This window comes from Mugil cephalus, chromosome 21 (genome assembly GCF_022458985.1).
Source record: "Mugil cephalus isolate CIBA_MC_2020 chromosome 21, CIBA_Mcephalus_1.1, whole genome shotgun sequence".
In the NCBI taxonomy this organism is placed as follows: domain Eukaryota; kingdom Metazoa; phylum Chordata; class Actinopteri; order Mugiliformes; family Mugilidae; genus Mugil; species Mugil cephalus.
Window position 1 is genome coordinate 10,058,415 of NC_061790.1, and position 16,862 is coordinate 10,075,276.

The 16,862-nt window shown below is 42.1% G+C and overlaps 2 protein-coding genes across 2 annotated transcripts; one reads left to right on the plus strand and one right to left on the minus strand.

Moving 5' to 3' along the window:
- Positions 1-392: 392 nt before the first annotated feature.
- On the minus strand, positions 393-2,907 carry LOC124999160 (protein c-Fos-like). The gene is made up of 4 exons (XM_047573949.1): positions 2,605-2,907; positions 1,941-2,168; positions 1,724-1,831; positions 393-1,612 (listed from the first exon to the last, which is right to left on the minus strand). The coding sequence occupies exons 1-4, from the start codon at positions 2,734-2,736 to the stop codon at positions 938-940; spliced, it is 1,143 nt and encodes a 380-aa protein (XP_047429905.1). The 5' UTR covers positions 2,737-2,907; the 3' UTR covers positions 393-937.
- Positions 2,908-6,729: 3,822 nt separating this feature from the next.
- On the plus strand, positions 6,730-10,065 carry LOC124999159 (protein c-Fos-like). The gene is made up of 4 exons (XM_047573948.1): positions 6,730-7,275; positions 7,715-7,939; positions 8,523-8,630; positions 8,796-10,065. Exons 1-4 carry the CDS (start codon positions 7,138-7,140, stop codon positions 9,498-9,500), a joined length of 1,176 nt encoding a protein of 391 aa, XP_047429904.1. The 5' UTR covers positions 6,730-7,137; the 3' UTR covers positions 9,501-10,065.
- Positions 10,066-16,862: the final 6,797 nt, after the last annotated feature.

Here is a 16,862-nt window from a genome sequence, read left to right on the forward strand (position 1 = left end):
CTCCTCTCTGCTGCTGGCAGGAGGAACGAGTCGCCAGCGACGTCTCCTCGTAGCAGTCTATATTTGGGCACGGAAGTCAGACGTCATCGCGCACAGCACAGCTTGCACATTAAAAAAATGGAAAGAACGCACTGACGTAAGCGCCCTGACGTAAAGTTAACCTTGGCAACAGACGGAACAATAAATAGAGCTGGTAGAGAGGTGCAGGAAAATTACTGCTATCTGTGATCCAGGCTAAAATTTGACATAGTTTCAGTTGTTTTCCTTGAAAGCTTTCTTGACCTTACGTTTAAAAATCAAACCGAGACAATAAATAAATAAAGTAACAAAAAAAAAAGAAAAAGAAAGAAAAAAAGAAAAAATAATAACACAAAGTCAACCAGGCAAATGACTGAATTTAAATATCACTATTTTTTATTTACACATTTTACGAACAACATTCTTCTTTACTTTCTCTGTATAAAAATAAATTGAAAATTTCATAAATTAAAACCACTAATGTTTTCACAGAAAACCTTAGATAGACCACTCAGACCATGGTTAAGACAAAGCACGTCAGTTTTTAAAGTGTCACAGACAGTTCACAACATTAATACTCTCACATTCCAATAACCAGAAAACAAATTGGATCAGTAATAATAATTATAGCTATTGCTCTGAAAACACATCAATATACAGTTGTTGTTTTTTTTTCGGTATCTAGCACCATAAAATCATATATAAACTAATAAAACGACTAAATGGTATTAGTTGAAACATGCTTTTTAACTTGCTACATTGGTGTAATAGGCAAGTATAGATAAAGGCAGATAAAATCATAAGCAAGTTGCTTCCTGGTAACAAGTCCATTCCATAGCCCTGTGATCTGCACACTCATCTCATACAGTAAGAAATAATGTGCTTAATAGGAAGTATAGTTTTGTTTCTGAAAGAGTCTTTAGAGGGCCAACAGGGTTGGTGAGCTGAGGGAGTCAGAGGACTGGTCGTTGCCACTGCTCTCTCTCCTGTGGGCGATGCCGCAAGTGGGGAAGGTCTCGGCCTCTGGGAAGGTGAAGACAAATGAAGACGTGTAGGTTGAGCCGGCCGGGGTGCAGGTCACCACGGGTGTGCACAGGGGCTCAAAATCACTGGTACCGGCCGTGGCGTGAAGAGGCTCCCAGTCCTGACTTGTGTAGAGGGAGTTGGACAGGTCAACCTCTGGCACTGACCGCGCCGTCTCCATCTCCGTCTTCGTCAGCAGGTCCAGAGACTCCTCCAGGACGGAGGCCTCCAGATCCGACATCTTGACCGTGCTGTCGGCGATCGTGGCGGTGGACAGGATGGAGTTGGTGCTGGAGAAGATGGAGTTTGAGGTCGAGGTGAAAGTGGGCTGGCTGGACGTGATAGCGGAGGTTTGTGGGATGGTGGTCTGAGGCTGGGAGGACACGGCGGTGGAGAGGCAAGCGTGGACAGGGGAGATGGAGGCCACTGGGAAGTCCGTGTCCAGCTCTGAGGGGATTTTGCAGATGGGTTGGTGGGCAGCCAGAATGAACTCGAGCCTCTCCTTTTCTTTGAGCAGATTGGCAATATCATTCTGCAGACTGGACTTCTCATCCTCAAGCTGATCAGTTTCCTGCAAGGGAGAGAAAAAGAGGAAGTGGCATTAAATTGGCTGTCAGACAACACTGCTATTAGCTCTGGCAGCAATTTTGAAGAATGAGGGTAAATCTGGTGGGATACTTACAGCTTGCAGGGTGTCTGTAAGCTCTCGCCTCCTGTTGCGGCATTTAGCTGCTGCCTGCTTGTTTCTCTCTCTGCGAACTCTCCTCTTCTCTTCCTCCTCAGCTGAAATCTGTACAAAATAGACGAAAAGGTTAAGACTTCAGCTCTATGGTGCACTAGTGAGTAGACTTAGTACTTGCTATGTAACAGTCAAGGTACAGTGATCAAATGATAATTACCTGTTCACCTCTACCCCTCTTGGTAGAGCCGTGAGCCTTGGATGTTGCAGACTTCATAGCTGCTCTTGAGTAGACAGGGCTGGGGCTGGAGCTGTAAGGGTGAGCTCTGTGAGAAGGGGCCACTGAGGAGATCAAAGGCTGGACCAACCACTGCAGATCTGGGCTTGTTGAAATGGCTGTTACAGTGGGGATGAAGGAGGCACTTGATGCTGTCAGGTCAGTGAAATCCTGGAAGGAATAAAGCAAGGATCGTCAGAACATTGGTTATACTTCCAGGAGGGGGTTGCAGCGAGGCAAGAGATCTATGAATGAAACAGAGGGTCTATAAAAAGCTGGACGGTTTAAAAATATCCTCATGATGTCAACTATGACGTTACACTCTCTCTGTGGAGTTTCCAGGTGGATGAATGAAGATTGCCTTGCACTGTATGCAGCGCAGGTCAGCGAGCTATTTCAAGCACGACCAGACATGACTTATTTTTATTATTACAGTTATTATTACAGTCCGGCAGTCTGTATTTACTATCTGTTAACTTTTTGAGTTTAACTGAGTGAAAATTCTTTTACGATTTATCTAAATAAGCTCGTTCTTGCAACCGCAAATCAAGCACTCTTACGCGGCTAGCTAGTTATGTTGTAATAAATCTTTTGTGACTGGACGTACCTGAGATTGGGGGGATCCCATGCTGGAATAAGATCCCGCTGGTGATGGGTAGTAAGGATTGTCTCCGGACGGTGAAGCGGTGCTGCAGCGGGAGGAAGAATCGCACTCCGCGTTGAATCCGGTGAACATCATCGTTCCCGAGAAAAATGAAGAGGTTAGATCCAAACAAACTCAACTGAGTGGGAATGTAAACTTGAGATGAGGAAATCCCTCTAGGAAGTTTGTGAGAAACTCTTAAAGCGCTGCTCTCGGTCCTTTTCCTTTAGTCCTTGCTGTGCTACTGAAAGTTAGACTGCCAACTCTGAGGGCTAGACGCGCTTATAAAGCGTGTCGGCAGGATGACGTCGGTAAAGGGGAGTGACCGTCACCTGACACCGGGTCAGGGAAACACAAAACACTGCCCTAACAACGCAATAACAACGCCGACTATGGCTTACTTACTTTAAATCTATTACATGAACACGAACGCTCTGTTTTCAACGTTAAACTGTGAAAACCAGACAGCAGATTAAAATATTTTTCGGGTTCACCCTCCAGAAATGGAATATTCCAGAACGGGATCCCCGATACGTAATTTTCCATATATGGTGCATCCTGTAAAAGGGGCGGTCCTTGATGGGAACACCATCTGAGATTGGCGACGGTGACATGACGTTATGTAGAACAACAAACAGAGGCTGTCGTGAAAACTGAAGAACAGCAAAAGTGAATCCCACACTTCAGACTCCACGAAATGATAAAATTAAACACACATACGCGCCTGCTGGGAACTAAATGTACGAAACTTATGTATTCAAACACACACACCTCTGCTGTGGCCTAGTTTGCCTTTTTTTTTTCTCCTGAAGTCACTACAGCTGGTCTTATTAAGCAATTTTTATTTTGAATTTTGCCCCTTTTATTTAGCTACAATTGAGTGCATTGTTACAGGTTAGTTTTTTTTTTTTTTTTTTTTTTTTTTTTTTGCTTTTTTTTGTAGTTTTTTTTAGCCCAAAATACACTTACACAAGTTTTAGAAAATCTCAGTAGATTAGAAAATGTTGCACATTTGTAGCTCTAACCAAGTGATAACACTCTATGCAAGGAATAATAATTAGAGGAAGTCCAAATTTAGATAATGAATAGAAATAGAAAGATAAATATATATGTAAATGTTTTCTTTGACCTCAACAATTGCACTATTGTTAAGCTTGTAAGTGATGCAACAATGACAATTTAACTCTCGTACCTATGTAAACATACACCATGTCAGAGCCTCAGTGGTTACGTGTTTCTTACAGCCTCAGGCTGCGCTTGTACCTTTCGCCTACAATCCAGTAAAGGGTGTGTCTATAGCTGCAGAGCGAGCACATAACTGGTTTGTTGTGTGTACTTTTCCACGACAGCTCTTGCTTTTGTCAGGTGTGACCGACTTCTGAAAGGTCTTCCCCTGAGACTGTGGTGGAGGGAATCCTCTACTTCCTTTGAGACTTACACAATGACACGGACTGAACCCATGTAAAAAAAAAAAGTTTTGACATGGAGCCAACATTAGGACTTTCAAGTTAACAAGCCGGATATTAGAAAGCATGAGTGTGTAACTCAGTGACCCAATCTGTCTGCAACATTTTGCTTTAAGTTTTTGTTGTTGTTGTTTTACTTTCATAATGAGCTATAAATGAGAAAGTACATTCATCTCAAGCTACAATGATAAATTCAAACATACACAAAGTTAAGTTTTACTATTTTTCGTTCGCATTTTCGTTAAGGAATGCTGCTTTTTTATTAAGTATTTCCTTTGGAAAATACACAGGCTGTGCTGCAGATAGCTGATTAAACGTGTTAAATATAAATATAACTATTCTTCGCGTTTCAGTGCTATTACCAGAGATATAAAGCGTGAATAATGGTGTTATTGTGTCAAAGTGCATCTATTCAGGTTAAAGGACTTGTGTTTTGTTTCCCGCGCTCATGTTTTGTTGAACATTCCTAGTCGCCATAGCAACGCCCAGCCCCTTCGCGTCAGTGACGCCATCGTTTTGCATAGCAACAAAGATCGTTTGTGTTGTGAGGCCCGCCACTCCAACAAAAGTAATTTGACACCGGTTTCTCATTCGTCGCCAGTGGAAAGGATTCACACATAATAGTATTATACAGTCAATTAAGGATCCGCACATAATAGTATATATACAGTCAATGGAGGATCCGCACATAATAGTATATGTACGGTAAATGGAGGATACCCACATAATAGTATATGTACAGTGTTGTGTTGTGCGGAGGATCCGCACAACACGTCATTGCGTCAGCGCATAAACTGAAAGTTACGGTTCCGGGAAATGGCGCTGAAGTGAGAGCTCTGTCTGTCTTGTGACTCTCAGGCTACCTATGGATTGTTTGACTAGTTGTCAGGAACAGAAGCTTCCAAGTCCGCCACGCCGAGTGGGACTATTTGTTTGACTTTGTTTTGTAATGTTTTTATACACACACACACACACACACACACACACATATATATATATTAGATATTTGACAGTGACAGACGATAAGCCGTAAGTAGGCTTCTTTTAAGAAGTGACCACAAAATAAATGAAATTGTCAAAATCATGTAGCTTGCAGTGCGCATGAGGATAAATAACAAATGACACAAAAGCAGTGAGTTATATTTGCTATTTTTTATATGCAACTGCCCACTATTCATTTTTCCTTATTTTATCGCATCTTAACCGCTGGGCCAGTTTATTATTATTTTTTATTATTATTTTTGTTAAAGTGATTAGATGCTATGGCGTAGCCCTGTACAACTAGCAGAGCACTGTTAGTTTAACAAAATGATCTATTTGTCTAATTTACATGAACTTTGAACGCCGATGTCCCCGAGTCTAAAAATAAACTCCGCCAGTCTGTGCACATTCACGCTCAGGTTGGTTCAAAGAAAACAAGCATTTGAGCAGTGGTGGAAGTGCGTAATGTTACGTCCGACCTTTGAACTCTTCTGTTCTTTGGGCCTCTTGAAACTGAATAGGGTCAGTGACCACCCACCGGTGTGCCAGTAAATAAGCCTAGAAAAGGGGGCAGTGACTACCGGGAAGCAGCCGGGAGCGCAGCTCGTCTGAGCGGAGAGCCCCCTCTCTATTCATCAACCCGTCCCTTTCACTCCACTGGATTTGTGAGGTCGTCTGAAGCCTAAATATAGCATGTGCAGCCTATAGTGAACCCCTTTCTTTTAGGGCTGAATATGTGCGGGAACAATGCGTACATAATTGATTCCGATAAACTGCATCAACTGGTGAATTTGTGGAAGAGCAAAAACTGTGCTGCTCTCACTGACAATCGGCATACTAATCATACTATCAAGTCAACCAATTAACGAAAGGCTATTTAAAGAAAGGCGTCGTGAATTCTCTGATAATGAAATTGATTACAGATGAGCATATAAAAGCTATTGTTATATTTAAAACTGTGGGTCAAGTGCAGGTTTGCCTCCTTCAAGTGACGCTTCTGTGGGTCGTTCAAGAGGCAGCTAATGACGCTCTTATCACTATATATGACGAGCCTTTTAGTGCGTGTTTCACTTTCTTTTGTGGCCGTGAGTGAGTGGGCCACATGCAGCCAAACGTCCGTCTGCGCGCTCACGGTGCGCCACGGCGCGCCTCCGCTGCACCGGAAGCACCATATATGGGCCGACCGGTCCATTCGGCGATTGGCTGCTTTACTACAGCGACAATCCTGTTGCTGGAGCACCATTCATATGCAGAGGCAGGTGAAAGGCAGTGTGATAGATACACACAAACATATATATATATTTATAGCAGCTCATAAATAATCAGGCAGTTTGCTGGGAGCTTTAATTAAATCCGGCTGCATTTCTCATTGTTGTTCCAATTAATAGTTGGGACATTATTGCATCAGCTTTGTTCTAGTCTGTGCTATTTGGAGGGTAATAAAAACAACAAAGCCTTGTTAAATAATCTGTTGTTTATTAATATATTGCATAATCCTCGCTTTGCTTCTAATTAAAAGCATTTCTGGGGACATAAATGGCCAAATACCTTCAAGGTACATGCAGAGAACACATGAGGACATAACGGGAACATGATGTATAGGATGCAGACGCTGCATGCAAAAAAAAAAAAAAAAAAAGATGCTGCATGCATGACGTGACGTAGTTCATTCATGGCAGTGGGCACCTTTTTCATGCAGGGGTGTTACCCTGTCCATGCTTGCTATTTTTGTAAAGTTTGCCTAAATAATACCATTTAAAATGCAGTGATTGCTAAGTGATGTCACTCTGACATTTCTTTATGTTAAATGTCGAGCAGGAAACCATCAGTTATTTTTTTTAACGTCACATCTACCTCTGTGAAATGGTTCGGTCTCACCACACAGATTTCATTCATAAAATTCCAGCTCACTATAAAAGGCGGGCCTCTCCACTATCCGCACAGTTATGGACCTGGCAATTGGAACATAAGTAGGCGTTCAGGGATCACGTTATTCTGTAAACTTGGACTAGAAAGACGAGTTCATCCTTTTTGCATGCGGCGATTTTAGATGAAAAACATGCGTCCAGACTCCAACACTGAGTTCGACTTGTCGTCCAGCTGCAGCACAGCATCGCCTGGCGGGGACACCCCTGGGTGCAGCCAGCATCCTCCTGACTCGCTGTCATCACCAGCGGACAGCGACAAGGTAGAGCCGGATCTGATCTTTAGAAAAACATCACCGAAAAAATACCCGAAATATTGCAGGATAACTGATACATGAGACCAATACGGGCCATCAAATACTTTTGCACAATATTTAATTACAGGAAACTGCGTTTTCTTTCACATGGTTTCTGTCCAGTGGTGTAAATGAGCCTGTTGAAACGCATCTTCGTGTAGAAAATCTGTAAATAATGATTTGTAATGTACTTTAAACTGTCTTGGTCGTGACCTTTTATTCTACGGTGATGCTGGTAACATGCAATAAGCACGATAGCTGATTTTGATATATTTGTCTCCTATGACATTTCTCGGCCAAATGATTGATGTATCATTTAAACATCGGTAAAGGTCAGTCATGATTCAGATGCGCCAAATTAACGTTTGGCTTCACATGCATGCCTCTGTGATGTGGATTTCTGCAGGATGCTGAGACCTGTGCAGCAGCAGCAGCAGCACTCTTTGTTCCGACTGTGACTACAATCTCAACATCGCCCGAACTAAAGTGGATGGTGCAGCCCACGGTCATCACATCTGTCTCCCCGACGTCGGGCCGTGCAAAGACCAAAACTCATGTCGCGACCCGGGCGGCTTCCCCTGCAGGTGCAATTAAGACGAAACCCTGCAACAGGAAGGGGCAAAAGGAGCAGGTACGCAAGAGACAGGGGCGGGCAGTTTAGTGAAAGGCTGTTTCAGTTTTCTGGTTGCCTGTTGATGAACTGATCAACAGTTAGTTAATAAATCAAGCAATCGTGGGGCTGTTTTGTTCTTCAGTAATATCCTAACCAGCTCCTCCCTCCACGACTGAGGTTAATGTATTAACTGAGATATCGCGATATTTTAACTGAGGGATGAAGTAGGAAGACAACTGCTTTTGTTAATAAAATGAATATAGGGAGCGGATAAATTACTACGGGGAATAATTCGGGAGGCGGTAATGTCTAATTGATGCAGCTACTTTTTTGGAGCACTCTTTATTAATTGGATATAGGGAATCGCGAAAAGGCGCGTTCACGTGGGCTGACTAGACCGTGCCAGTGGTGCAGCATTTTAACGCCTGAACTGAGAGTCTGCACCGGCTAGATCAGTATTCCCAGCATACACTGCCAAGAAGATTTTTTTTTCTTCCTCTTTTTTTTTTTGGCAAATGAAATGCTGTTTAAGAGCCAACTGCCGATATGGCAGGACTTAGCAGGATGCGCAATTAAACTGACTATTTGTGATTGATTTTAGCCTTCCAAAGAGGAGGAGGAAAGGAGGAGGATCAGGAGGGAGAGGAACAAAATTGCTGCAGCAAAGTGTCGTAACAGACGGAGGGAGCTGATAGACACCCTTCAAGCTGTGAGTATGCCGTTTTATGAAATCATGTACATTCACACAGGAGACAGATGCCCAACCCAGAGCTGGTGACATACAGGACGTGACATGTCATTACAGAGAAACACGGCGCAGATTCATGCTTTGCTCATACAAATAGTTTTTTCCCGTGTTGTGTTCCCTTCCCAGGAAACTGACACACTGGAAGATGAGAAATCGGCTCTCCAGGCGGAGATTGCCAACCTGCTGAAGGAGAAGGAGAGGCTGGAGGACGTGCTGGCTTCCCACAAACCATCATGCAAACTCCCTGCAGATGATGCGGATGACAACATGGAGGACGACAGCGAAGATGATGTTAACACAATGCTGCAGGATCCTCCGGCTTCCCCGCAGTTGCTGTCCATCTTAGAGAATGGGAAACCCCCGGAGAGCAACGCCACGACTGAAGAAGCCTCTATTGGTCAAGACATGGACAGTGTCCCTTGTATCCCTGCTGCAGCCATCTTGGGCAACTCCAACATCTTCCTGTGTTCCAGCGTAGAAGAGGAGGACATGGAGGACTTAAAAGGAGACGACCTGGATGACTTGGTTCCCAGTCTAGAGATGGCGGTGACGTGTGAGACAGCCGCCTCCGTCCCCGACATAGACCTGAGCGGCCCCTTCTGCCTCTCAGACTGGGAAACCCTGTACAAGTCAGTGGCAAACGACCTTGAATCTTTGAGCACACCAGTCATGTCTTCCAGTCCCACTTGTAGCAATTACCGCACAGTGTTTTCCTTTAATTACTCCGAGATTGATTCCTTGGCTGAGGGCTGCGAGAGCCTCAAAGGCAGCCCCGGCACGTCTGAGTTAATGAAAGATAGTCTTAACTCTCCAACACTTCTGGCCTTGTGAATGCAAAGAATTTATGCAACAACAGTGTTTGTATTCTAACCAGCCAGCAAGCTATGATCTCTCACAAATTATCTTCTGTCGTGCGAGTTTTGATGTTGTGTAAGATCAGAGGTTGTGCATATGGTGTGTTTTCTGTGACTGTAACAGGGTTGAATTCTTCCACGCTGTCGCCACAACTGTCTGATACGAGGGTATCAAAAATGCATGCAAATACGAGTCATCAGTGATCCAAGGGGAGACGGCACCCTGTGTTTTTGTGAAGTTAGACCCTGCTCAGTATCTTAATGTGTGTGTGACACTGTTACTGTAACGAAGTTGTGTTGTAACAAGTAAAAATAGAGGGTTACTTATATGTAGCGTATAGGTGTAACATCTTGCTGTAAGGTGTCCTCTGACCTGACATTTCCTTTAAAGTTTTTCCATGAAAAAACAAAAACGAAAAGATCATGCCATGTATTTTATCGAGATGTATTTTATGATGACATAGTTTATTTTTTTACTTATCAGAAAATGATGCAAATGCAAAAAATGAATTATGCTGGAAATAAAATAAGACAACCGGAAATATTGTTTGCTGTTGTTGTCATTGAGCCACTGAAATTCACTTAAACGGAAAATATAAGATAAAATAAGATAATCCTTTATTTATCCCACAATGGGATAAACTTTCAATCACATTACTTCCACCACTTTTCTTCATCCACAGATAGAAGAAGAAAAATCAACTGTTCAGGAAAAAAGGGGTGAAACTGTAAAACATTTAAATGCAAACCATGAATAACAATAAATGAACCACGAAGCAGCATCAAAACGTGTAGATTTAAAAATTTATAATCCCACGACAATGGTTCATTCTCCATCTGCTGATGAAGATGGTGTGATGCTCTGTGACGGATGCAGAAAGCTCACCGAATACAGCCTGAACCTCGAAACTAATAACATTTTCAGCCCAGTAACATCCAGAAAAGGTGTCATTATACCTATTTTTAGCCCGAGGATTACATAAAGAACCACAGCCGCGATGTGAATCGTGTTTAAAACGAGTGGGAGCCGCAGAAACAGCAGGTTAATTATTTATTCCCTCTCTGCTCCACTTTTGTCACGGTGACGGGAATCTGCTTCCACCATGAACCAAAGACACAGCAACGTAGCACAGAGCGTGTTGACGTATGCGCTGCGCCTGACGTCAACACGCGGTTGCTGCCGTTTCACTTCCTGAATGACCATATATGGGTAACTGCAGTTGTTTTGTTTCCATGGCGACCGGTGTCAAATTTCTGAGTTGGAGCAATGCTACGGAGAGAATTAAAACAATAATAACCGAAACAGGAGCGAGCAGGCGGATTGTTTAGAGTAAACAGACGAAACTTTCCCATCAATTGCAGAGCGGGAATTACGGGCATGGTGATAACTGGTAAATAATTGAAGAGTGCCAAAGCCCTTCTCGGAAAAGTGTTTGGTTTCTGTCTTCACCGAGTAAATTATGCATAAAAGCAGATTCAGCACCACAATGGATGCGCTTAATGTAATCACATGCAGCTCAGAGGACTGTACATCACTCTTTGTGCATGACAGTAAAAGTCGTGTTTTATGACAAATTGGACCCCATGTGTCGCAGGTCTCATGCTCGTGTTTCTTGTCGCCGGTAGGTGGAGACAAAGAGCAGGCAACAAAGCCATGCATTCATCCAACCAGACGTGGAGCAGACAAAATAATGCACACTTTTCACTACATCTATAGTCTATGTGACAAATACTGACAACTGTTTGGACTATGCAGCGTTATTTACGATAAAGGCTTAACATTTTACCTCAGTTTGAATTGAAGAATTGAAGTGAATTAAGATGCTTAAAGACCTGTACCTCGGTCTCTTACACTGCACAAGTAGCATCCAAATATATGGAAAATTGAAAACCTCAGGAAAAGTATTCATCTTAAAGCTTGCTACTACCTTTGACTGACTGCTCATAATACTGGCAGTTCATTTTGTTTGATAGTGGGCTAGGCTCAATAACAGAAACACAGTTTAATTCACTGCACTATAGATTACAATGTCCAACAAAACAAAATAATCATACAGTTGAATTACCGGCTCTCTTACACCGTTTCAACACAGTGAACTGACAAGTGAGTGTATATTTGTGCTTTATTTGTTTTCTTAACAGCGACCAAAACTGTAAACCTGATAAAATCACGATAGTAATCTGATCCCATTTTAAGATATTACGCAAGAAATACTGTCAATCTTAAAATTGCGCAATACTGAATAATGGTTTTACTTCATGAGGTTTATGATAAACTTTTTGTAGCTGTTTAAGATAATGATTTAGCTAGGCACTTCTGCTGAGTGATGCTCTAATAACGCATCATGCTAAATAAAAATGGTAGATACGAAAAACCTTTTAATACTTTTTGAGGAACCTGTACTTCCACCATACTTTGTAACATTTTTTTTCTTTTTTTTTTATCAACCGTGATGTCCAGCTATTTTAGAGTGATGACGGACGGCTCTGTCAACAGTTCTGATGTCTCCTGACTCACTCTCTGTCCACTTGTTCCATAAAACTGTGTGTATTTAGTAGCGGGACACTTCTCACCTCAGTAGTTAGTTTCACAGTTGGCAGAGTTGTTCGCATCCAACCACCAAGTCAGAGTGCAACTGTGTGATACATGAGGGGAAAGAAGATTTTATTTTACTATCTTAAAGATTAGGCCTGTGGATTGAACATTTTGTTGAAGATTTGGGTTGTTTAAAGTATAAGTGAACACATTTGGTGTACAATTAGAATTTGTAAAGTGGCCAGCAGGCATTGCTATCAAATGTAGAGGAGTTAAACATGCATTATTATGCCTTAAGATATTGAAATAGCATGAAAACACATAACATGAAAACAGTGGTGGAAAAAGCTTCCATGTATTTTAGTAAAAGTAAAAATAACACCATGTAAAACTACATGATGCATTCAGATTCTCATTGAGTGCAATTAAAGCCATATAAAAGGTAAAAGTACTCAGTGTAACCAAAATATCATTGTTGGATACTGATCTGCTATAGAGTATTGTTGAGCTATCTTGAACCTGAAAAATATTTAATACTAAGAAGTGCAATAATTCACTCTGAAGTTTGATGGAAACGAGCGCAACGTGTTGGGAATTGTTTGAACAAATGATAGCAACACAGGAACCAAGGTACAACACACCCATGTCTCACGTCCTGGGGCGAGTTAGGTTACAGGAGCAGAAGATTAAAAGGAAGAACTGGATGTCAACTAATTTCTCCCTATTATATGAGGTAAATGTCAACGTCTCTCTTTGGCATTTGTTAAGATTTTAAATAGGAAATACAAAGTCATACCATCAGTAATGTGTACCTTGATCTCAAAAACGCCCAACACCAATTTACAGATGAACAAAGTTTGAAGTTAATCAAGCCTGACGCTAGCCTTATGCTAGCCAGTTATCTAGACTAAAGGCTTAGGAAAAATAGCAGCTACTGTCATACATGCTGTGAAACCAATGTGTGCATGTACTAAACAATAAGACTAGTTTCATTTTAAGTATTTGTAATTTTTCTTTAATTTCAAACTTTTAATGGCGATGGATGAGCACATTAAAGATAAGATAAACACAGCTGATGAGGCGATTAGGCCGCAAAGCATTTTACAGACTCATTTAGGATATCTAAAGTAAGTAGACGCTGGGATATTTAAGTGAGGGACTTTTACATATTGACAAACGTCGGCAATGACATTTATAGGACCATTAATGGCGAAAATAAGACATTTATTTCAACATAGCACATCACTTTCAATAGGGTCACACTGTAGAATCTTCCCTCTGATGTAGCAGACATGGCGCCCATGATTTGAATATACAGCTGTGGACCAGACACCCCCACCCCATAGCAACAACACTCCTTGATGCCAGCAGTCATCCCCAGCAGGATGCAGCCTGACGCAGACACGCACACAAAATGAAAAACAGCACAAGGTGTTGACCTGGCCTCCAAACTCACTAGATCCCAAACTGATCAAGTATCTGTGGGATGATCCGCAGAGAACCCTCCCCTCAACCCATCGGACCTAAAGTCCCCCATTAACACCAGCCTGTTACCAGACACCACATGACACCAGGCCCAGGTTCATTCTCTGATGAGTCACAACTGTTATAGAGGCACAAAGTAGACAATACACATACTGTCATAATGTTATGTCTGAACAGTGTACGTGCATGTTTTTGAATGCATTTTTTCTGCACAGCCTGTGAAACTAACGTTTAACAAAGTGTGTGCAATAAAGCTTTCACTTGGTATTAATAAGTCCACTAAACAGAAAGAGGACTGAATGGTTTCAGAATGAGGTGCCTTTCAGCAACATCATTACCCCGTCTCTCACTGCATGCCTGGTTACAGATGTCTTTCTGCAATTTGTTTTGTTGCTCACCGTTTCCAACGGTGTTATCTCATCTACCTTCTGACGACTCTTTCCTGCTTGCCGCAATATTCCCAAGGAAGTGCTATATTTACAGGCATAAATCAGCGTCATTTGATTTGGGAAGGCTGGACCACCTGACCTGCAGTCTGAGAGCAACCTTGTACCTTGTTCCAAAGACGCCGCCGATACGTGCATGAACTCACTGTCTGGTTCAAGCCGCAGCTGGCACAAGGGTTGGCACAGTGGGGAGATATTGTGCTGATCTGGCATTTCTTTTATTTTGAAACGATTCCCCTGTTTTTCTTGAGCGACAAAAGATTTAAGCGTCACCAGCACATGCCGAACACAACTGCAGATAGGTTGATTGAAATACAGTAACAAGGCTTCACACAAATGGAAGCACGATCAGAGGGAGGATTTGGAGAGCTGGTTTGATAGCGGTTTGATAGCCGGCGGAGAGGAAGGCACGTCTGAACTGACTAAACTGTGACAAAATAAGAAATTCCATTTGCATCCATTGCTGTCAGAAAATGGGAACTATCAATCTGTAGTAATACAGCATTTCCAAATGTGGCATAACGCAGGATTTCTGCCAAAAACATAAAACGTGCGTCAAGCAGGCATATTTTGAACAGGCTCCCAACTGCCAAAGATTATTGGGAAAGACCAAAAGAAAAAAGGAAGGAAGGAAATTAAATGGAGCGCTGGTAAAAATAATGTTTGCATATAATGTCTGCAGCGATGAGTCAGGTTTGTGTCTGGAGGTGTCTGGCTCACTGGGTATTTCCCTAAGATATGATGTTGGATAAAGCGACGGCAAACCACTTCACTTTTAAGATGTTAATCGGTTAGGTTGTTTGTTTAACTGAGCACACCAACAAACACGAGCAAACACCCATTTTGAAAAATCGCGAGCTATTAAAGACGACTTTGCTTGTGCAGGAAAAAAAAAAAAAAAAAAAAGAGTTGTTTTTACCTTGACTACTGACGCCCACGAAGCAAGAACTCTGCAGGAGTTTGGCAAAGCTGCAAAACCACCAAGTGCAGTCACTCTCCATTCATCATTTTGGCAGCTGTTGGAGAGTGCACCCAAGTGTATGTTGTTAAAGACTCTCTGGAGAACTGCAATAGGCAAAAGTAAAGATCTTGATAGGTAGTACAATGTGTGTGGAGGTTGAGGTGTGCGATTCTGAGATTTCAAACAGGAAAGCTTTAAAGTCACATCTTGAGGCAGAGTGTACCTTAACAACTTGATACTTTCTTTTTCATACTTTGCATACTTGCCAATTCATTAGGTACACTAATGAAAATAAATGCGTCCTAACATAACAGCCCTGCAATAAATCTTAGCTTCGTGAAGGTCGTGGCATTCGGCATTAGTTTCAAATAACGGGGAGCTGATGATTCAACTGTGTTTTCATTCTTTGTTTAATTCTAGCGACACGTGTTTCTGTCATTCAGACAACCCCACTGTAGTCAGCGGGACAGGCTTATGAACAGACACGCTTTTGTGTTTAAAATTCAAAGTTTAACAGCACCACAAGCTACATCCTCCAAAACGCAGTTGAAAGACATCCTTTCTTCAGCTGTGTCAACATAAGCTAAACCTTTTAGTGCAGAATAGTTATATTATAATACATTCATTTTCACTTGTGTACTAATGAACTGGCAAGTGTGTGTGTATCAGACTGGCATCATTTTAACCGTAATCATCGAGCTTATTGTTGTTGGCAGAGACAATTCCCTCTTAGGGGCTTAAAGCGCCAAATGTTGCTGCACCATGTGCGTTTGCGCACTGAGTGACATTGCTGGCTTTCACCCCGAACGCTCAGAGGCATCCATGAAACTCTACACCTGCGAGGGGAAAACCTCTGTCTCGTCTCAACTGTGAACATCCTGATTCACGAAATGTGTCTGCCCATCTGTCGAGTTCTGCTTTATGAACTCCAAATGTATCCCCTCAAAATTTGTCATCTATGTTAAGAGCGACCGTGACGCACAGGCTGCCCACCGCCCCCCCTCCCCGAAAGCAGGACATAAATCATGGCAGAACCAAATTAGAATCTAAAATAAGGAACAGAGTGGGGTATTTTGGTGAGCCTCTAATAACTCAGCTGCTTGTTCTAGGTGGAACAGTTGAGCTGGCATCGTGTAAAAACCAACTGAGCCTCAGATAAAGTGATAAAACTTGACATGTAATAAAAGCCGCAGTGAGGAATGGCTTAATTGGTTGCAGCAATAAAGTTATATTAATACGTGTTATTCTATTGCAACTTGCGTCTGATTTGATGACAGGGATTGGTTGTGACATGGGTCAGTGATGACCTTTGCATTGATATGTAAAGTGTAAAGTCGGTTAAGATTCTGGCACTATTTATCCGCTATATCACCAGTAAATTAAACATTACATTCAAGTAATCTGCAAAACAATCGGAAAATTATTAGAATTATCTCAAAAAGAGTTGTTTTCAGATTGTCACAGCTACCTGTCTCTATAAACAACGTGTATAATAAGATTAGATGTAGTAACGGTGGCCCACACTAGAGGGAAGCAGGAGGAAGGGGCATTGTCTTTCTGGAACCTTCTGGAAACACCATCTGAAATGCTCAGACATCATTGAATATGTGCATGTGTTTGGCATTTTACATTTAGGAATCTAATAGCGGCTAAAGCCACGTGTGCAGGATCTACTGCATTGTGGACATTTAACTTCCTTTACCAGCGGAAAATATCAAGCCGTGTGCAGGCTAATCTTGTGTAAATGCCATACTGGGGATAAATGTGCGCAAACATCTTTGAGGGCCAAAAGAGTTTAGGGTAAAGGGTGAAAAACAAGGTGAAAATAAGTGTAGTGGAAACATGTCATGGAAGCTGTCAATGGCTAGATTAAACAGGAAGTGAGAAGTCTTATCTTCTTTGGTCTTCGAT

Coding starts and splice junctions, on each gene's coding strand:
- LOC124999160 (XM_047573949.1), bottom strand. CDS start 2,736: ATGATGTTCACCGGATTCAACGCGGAGTGCGATTCTTCCTCCCGCTGC. Junction 1,832..1,940: donor AGAGGGGTAGAGGTGAACAG/GTAATTATCATT, acceptor TATTTTGTACAG/ATTTCAGCTGAGGAGGAAGA. Junction 1,613..1,723: donor TTACAGACACCCTGCAAGCT/GTAAGTATCCCA, acceptor TCTCCCTTGCAG/GAAACTGATCAGCTTGAGGA.
- LOC124999159 (XM_047573948.1), top strand. CDS start 7,138: ATGAAAAACATGCGTCCAGACTCCAACACTGAGTTCGACTTGTCGTCC. Junction 7,940..8,522: donor GGAAGGGGCAAAAGGAGCAG/GTACGCAAGAGA, acceptor GATTGATTTTAG/CCTTCCAAAGAGGAGGAGGA. Junction 8,631..8,795: donor TGATAGACACCCTTCAAGCT/GTGAGTATGCCG, acceptor TTCCCTTCCCAG/GAAACTGACACACTGGAAGA.